Below are 6238 nucleotides of genomic sequence, written 5' to 3'. Positions count from 1 at the left end.
AAAGCCTGAGGCTGGGAGCAGCAGCTGCTCTGGCTCCAGGAACACCCTGCAGCTCAAAGGCAAAGCAGTATTCTCAAGGGAAGAATGGACCAAATGTTTATTTTGAAAAATTAACTAGAAATAAAGTAGCAAACGTACAGAAAGAGGCACTGGAGGTTTAGCCCTTAAATCCTGTGGTAATTCCAGGATTTCTAGGTCTGATTTTCCCCTCCCTTGCTTCCCCCAGACTGCCCACTCTTTGGAAAACAGAGGGACTGCCACCCTGCAAGTCTCTGGGAAGAAGCCTGGCCAAGCAGCCCTCTCGCTGCTGTCCTGAGCTGAGCCCAAGGGCTGGAGAGGCTCTGACCCCTACCGCTGCTGACCCTTAATGCCAGGCTTAATGAGGCTGCTGTTAGACCGGGCTTCCCTCTGCGTGGCTCTGCGCTGCTCGCCGCACCTCCTTCATGTCATAGGCCCAGACTTGCTCCAGCCCCTGCCCAAGGGTGCTGGTGGGGGTCCAGGAGGGGAAGGGGAAGCGTCCAGCCACCACCCGGGCTTCGTCAGGGAGTTCTGCAAGGAGCTTGGTGGCTAGGGGAGGTTTCTGGGGAGAGAGAGACAGCCACGGCCAGGTGGCCTTAGGAAACAGTCATGTAGTGGCAGTGCCACCAAGGACCGCAGGGCAGCTTCTCGGCATGGCTGATGGGTCCCAAGCAGGCAGCATCAACCAAAGACCCTTCCAAAATGTAGGGCTGGTACTACCCCTGTGTATGGTTGGGACTAGGACCAAGTAACAAGTGATAGGACAAGAGGAAACAGCCTCAAGTTGTGCCAGAGAGGGTTTAGATTGGATATTAAGAAAAATTTCTTCACTGAAAGGGTTGTAAAGCATTAGAACAGGCTGCCCAGGGAAGTGGTTGAGTCACCATCCCTGCAGGGATTTAAAAGACGTGTAGACATGGTGCTTACGGACATGGTCTAGTGGTGGACTTGGCAGTGCTAGGTTAACAGTTGGACTTGATGATCTAAGGGTCTTTTGCAACCTCAATGATTCTATGATTCTATAAATTCAAGTGGTGCTGAGCACCAAACCGCTCACTTGCAGCAATGCCCGCTTGGCCTTATTTTTTTAAGAGTCTTTGCCACTGTCCCAGATTATCTCTCTTTTCTAAGAAAACTCTCTTGAGCTCACTCAGAACAAGTCAGGGTGCAAGGGACTGACTTACCACACTGGGGGCCAGGAACACGATCACGTTGTAGCAATCAGAAAGATTCACCTTAAAAGAGAAGGAAAAGGGGAATGAAAGAAGCAACAAGCAGAGAGGGAACAGAGGGGAACCGTTCAAGTGGCCGAATGCCTTACGGGCGATCTTCTGAACCTCAGAGGAAGCAAAGATACCCCACAACGTGAGTGACGGGGATGTGTTGGCGTGACTGGGAGCTGGGTGTGAAAGCAGCATCTCTTGCAAAACACCTGCCTCCAGCATCATCCCAGAACCACGTTCCCTGCTGGGTTTTCTCTGGTCAGGCTACCTGATGCCAGCTTTAGCAGCATGTCTCTGAAGGCCACCATGTGTCAGCAGCACCCAAGACCTCTTCTCAGAGCTGCTGTAAGAAGGAGCACTGCTGCCTGCAAAACCAGCAGCCAGCTGGGCTGCCCAGGCTGGCGTTCCCCTGAAAAGAAGGATGGTTCTTCTGCCTCCTGGGAGCAGCGTGCGCTGGGGAGGGAGCAAGCAACCATCAGCAAAGCCTGTCTGGAGATGCAGACCAAGGCCTGGCCCTGCCCTAGCTACGGCCAGCACGGAGCATGGCCAGACCCTTGGGACGCTGTTACCTTCCACAGATCTTTCTTCAGGAAGGAAACCTTCCCGCGGTACCCAGCCTTCCAGGCCCGGTAGTTGGAGAGACACAGCAGCCAGGGATTGAGTTCATAGCCAACAGCTGGTCTGAGACCTTGCTTATAAGCCTCTACCACCTGGAGAGAGAGAGAGAGTTGCAACTAAAACAAACCTTGGTGATGATTTTGGGGGACAATTTGGGGGCAGGGGCTGTTGCCCAGCTCCACTCGCTCCCTCCTGCTGGCTCGCGGGCAGGGTGACCTCGGTCCTCGGCACCTTCTAGGTGCAAAGGCTCTTTCCTCCTGGAATGGTCATTCCCACCCTGCTCACTGCGTGTGATGTCTTCTAGGACCATCTAGGACCACCTAGGATGGTCCAGGACCGCAGCCAGGAGCAGGGCAGCAGCCGGGTGGGGGGGCTCCCATCCACCCTCCTGGTAAGCGCAGGCCCCCTCCCTGCCCTTCACCCATTGCAGGGCAGCCCCAAGCCCCCCCCCCCAGCACCCCTCTGCTCCCCCTTTCCCCCCCCCCTTACAAGCCGTCCATCTCCCGATCCCAGATCCACCGTCTTCCCCGTGCGCCCTCGCAGCAGCTCCAAGGCGTTCGCCACTTGCTGGGGGCCGGAGGGCTGGTAGGGTACCTGGGGGAGAGGGGGGCCGTCAGGGCCGGGGGTCCCAGCGGGCCGGGGAGGGGGCACGGGGCGGGGGGGGGGGGGGGCAGCGGCGGTACCTGGAGCCGCAGGGGGACCCGGCGGAAGCCGGGCATCAACAGGACGGCCCAGGTGGCCCAGGCGACCACCCCGCTGGCCACCGCCAGCTCCAGCAGCCCCCGCCCGCCCAGCTCCCCCCCATCTCGCCGCCCCCACGCCGCCTCCCCCGGTTCCTCCGGTTCCTCCGGCTCCATGGCCGCCGGAAGGGGTGGCCCCACCGCCCGCCTTCCGCCGCCGCCGCTCCCCGCCCCGCCACCGGCCGGGGACCGGCCCCGGGGGCTGCCTGCACCGGGGGGCGGGGCTGGGGCTGCTCCCCCCCCCCCCGCCTCCAGCGGGGCTTTGTGTGCGGGGCTGGAGGGAGCGGCACCGCCTGCTGCCCTTGTGCACGGCTCGGCGTGGTCGTTCGCAGTTGTGCACGGCTGTGCACGGTTGTGCATGGTCGTTCGCAGTTGTGCACGGCTGTGTGTGGTTGTGCATGGTCGTTCGCAGTTGTGCACGGCTGTGTGTGGTTGTGCACGGTTGTGTGTGGCCGTGCACGGTTGTGTATGGTCGTTCGCAGTTTTGCACGGCTGTGTGTGGCCGTGCACGGTTGTGCATGGTCGTTCGCAGTTGTGCACGGTTGTGTGTGGTTGTGCGTGGTTGTGCATGGTCGTTTGCAGTTGTGGACGGTTGTGTGTGGCCGTGCACGGTTGTGCATGGTCGTTCGCAGTTGTGCACGGTTGTGTGTGGTTGTGCATGGTCGTTTGCGGTTGTGCACGGTTGTGTGTGGCTGTGCACGGTTGTGCATGGTCATTTGCAGTTGTGGACGGTTGTGTGTGGCCGTGCACGGTTGTGTGTGGCTGTGCACGGTTGTGCATGGTCGTTTGCAGTTGTGGACGGCTGTGCGTGGCTGTGCACGGTTGTGCGTGGTCGTTTGCAGTTGTGGACGGCTGTGTGTGGCCGTGCACGGTTGTGTGTGGCTGTGCACGGTTGTGCGTGGTCGTTTGCAGTTGTGGACGGCTGTGCATGGCTGTGCACGGTTGTGCATGGTCGTTCGCAGTTGTGCACGGCTGTGTGTGGTTGTGCACGGCTGTGTGTGGCTGTGCACGGTTGTGTATGGTCGTTTGCAGTTGTGGACGGCTGTGTGTGGCCGTGCACGGTTGTGCATGGTTGTTCGCAGTTGTGGACGGCTGTGTGTGGCCGTGCACGGCTGTGTGTGGTTGTGCACGGTTGTGTGTGGCTGTGCATGGTTGTTTGCAGTTGTGGACGGCTGTGTGTGGCCGTGCACAGTTGTGTGTGGTTGTGCATGGTCGTTCGCAGTTGTGCACGGCTGTGTGTGGTTGTGCACGGTTGTGTGTGGCCGTGCACGGTTGTGCGTGGTCGTTCGCAGTTGTGGACGGCTGTGTGTGGCGGTGCACGGTTGTGTGTGGTCGTTTGCAGTTGTGGACGGCTGTGTGTGGCCGTGCACGGTTGTGTGTGGTCGTTCGCAGTTGTGGACGGCTGTGTGTGGCGGTGCACGGTTGTGTGTGGTTGTGCATGGCTGTATGCAGCTGTGCATGGCTTTGCGCAGCTGTGCGCGGCTGTGTACAGTTGTGCACGGAGGAGCACGGCTGTGTGAAGTTGTGTGCAGTTGTGGACAGTTGTGTGTGTGGCTGTGCAGGGCTGTGCGTGGCTGTGCACGGTCATGTGCAGTTGTACGCGGTTGTGTGTGGTTCTGCGTAGCTGTGTATGGTTGTGTGTAGTTGTGAACAGCTGGGCACACCTGTGCATGCTTGTGTGTAGCTGTGCATGGCCGTGTATGGTTGTGCACCGTTTTGTGCAGCTGTACAGTTGTGTGTGGCCGTGCACAGTTGTTCACGCTTGTGCGCGGCTGTGCACAGTTGTTCGCGGCTGTGCGTGCAGCAGACGCGCGGGCGGTGGGTTTCCTGCTGCGAGGGAGTGACGACTGTGGGAAAATTCCAGTGTGTGGGAAGCGGGGAGGGGGGAACTGCTGGGGCCGGGGGCGCGGGGGGGGCAGCCAGGCTCCCGCAGCCTCTGCCCACCCACAATTAATAAAAAACCCCACAAACCAAACCAAACCCGGGAACAACAATGGCTCAATTAGGGGAGCGGGCGCACAAAGGGCAGGCAGCTTCCCTGCCCGCGCTGGCGCTTGCTGCCACATCATCATCTCGCTGGGGATTTCACGGCCGTCGCCTTCCTCCCCTGCTCCCCCCTTGGACTTTGGGTCAATATTTGCAGGGCTTCCCGGGGCTCCCCCTCCAGCACCATATCGGGGTGACCCCCAAGAGCTCAGAGACAGCCCTGGGGGTCCGTGGAACACCCAGCGGCACCCCGTGCCCTTGCCATGGGGCGACGGGCCTCCTCGCGTGCCTGGGGCTCCCAGGGGATGTCACCTACATGTGATGGCGGGTGTGACGAGGAGGAAACCCTGTGGGCAGCCCCAGCCTGGGAACGGCTTCAGGGTGCAGGGGAGCAGGATTGGGGACCCCCTTTGCCGATGATCCAACGCAGGCAGCAGCCAAGGGAGGAGCTGCCAAAGGCGAGCTCATGTTTCTGATCCAGTCTCCCCCTTATTTGTGGGAACCAAATATTCCGCCCTTGGAATGAGGATGCACACGCACCCACACGCGTGCTCTACCCTCAAACCAAGGCGTGCGGCTCGGGGTGCTTAATGACATCCAGACCCCGTTTAACACGTGCCCCTAAGCAGCGATGGGACTCCACTGGGGAGGAAAAGCCGTCCCTACGCACTGCGTAGAGCCCAGAAATATTGCCCAGTGCCGTTTCCCCTCCCTACCCTGCCAAAGGGTCCAGCGTGGCTGCAGCCAAATCAGGGGCCACGGGGATTGCTCCGATTTTCTGGTGTTCGCTGGCAGGTGGAGCCAGTTAAGGCTGAGAGTGAGCAGAAAATCAGGGGAAATAGGAGCTGGGGGAAGAGTGGGGCCGGGGGGCTGCTGCTGCAGAGGAGGAGGATGGTCCCTGGGGACAAGCTGGCCCCTGGGACAGCCCAAGGTCCCCTGTGATGCTGCAGAGCAAATTAATTAATGAAGCAATTCCCAGGCGGGGCTGAGCCTTCCTTGCTGGGCCCCTGGGACTTGGCGGAGGGAGTGGCAGCATCCCCTTCTGCCCCAACCCCGGGGGTGCTGGGCAACATCTCACGGTGCCGGGGCCAAGCAGGTGGCCGTGCGAGGGGACCAGTTGGGATGCGCCGCCGGAGCCAAAGAGCTTTTAATCCGCCTCTTTCCAGGGCAGCTTCCCCCCGCCGGGGCCGCGGCGGTTGCAAAGCAGCCCTGACCGCCAGGAATTTGTCACTATGCGCTGGGAAAGCTCCTTCCCACCAGCTGTCGGCAGCCCGGCCTGCCGGGCGCAGGCCCCTTGGATGGGGGAGAGCTGGGGTGAGGGGCCGTGGGGGCCCCGCTGCGGGCCAGGGTCCTGCCCCGGCCCTGAGCATCCCTCCCCGGCACAGGGATGATGCTGGCTTGGCTTTGGCTTGGCCAAAGCAGGGGGCTCGAAGCAGACCCTCGTGCCAGGCTTTGGGGTGCAGCTCCCGAAGGGATGGCAGAGTTGGGGGGGGGGTGTCGTTGTCCTCAGCGGTTACCAGTCTCTCACTTCTCATCTCAGCGAGGGCTGTGGGGCAGAGCTCGCTCTGTCATGCCCGGGGCTTGGGCTGTGCCCCCCGGTCCCTTCTCTGCTGCCCAATGCGGACGTGCAAACTGCCCCATCCTACCTGCTGC

The 6238-nt window shown here is 60.9% G+C and overlaps 1 protein-coding gene across 1 annotated transcript; it reads right to left on the bottom strand.

The window, feature by feature from the left end:
- Nucleotides 1-73: 73 nt before the first annotated feature.
- Nucleotides 74-2809, bottom strand: ANTKMT (adenine nucleotide translocase lysine methyltransferase; the record flags this gene model as incomplete). The annotated part of the gene is made up of 5 exons (XM_030002399.1): nt 74-580; nt 1203-1253; nt 1811-1951; nt 2349-2453; nt 2543-2809. Coding segments are annotated over 5 exons (753 nt in total), but the record flags the coding sequence as incomplete, so codon positions are not given.
- Nucleotides 2810-6238: the final 3429 nt, after the last annotated feature.

Source organism: Aquila chrysaetos, chromosome 25, assembly GCF_900496995.4.
Source record: "Aquila chrysaetos chrysaetos chromosome 25, bAquChr1.4, whole genome shotgun sequence".
Classification (NCBI taxonomy): domain Eukaryota; kingdom Metazoa; phylum Chordata; class Aves; order Accipitriformes; family Accipitridae; genus Aquila; species Aquila chrysaetos.
This window is presented reverse-complemented; position numbering and strand designations above follow the sequence as displayed.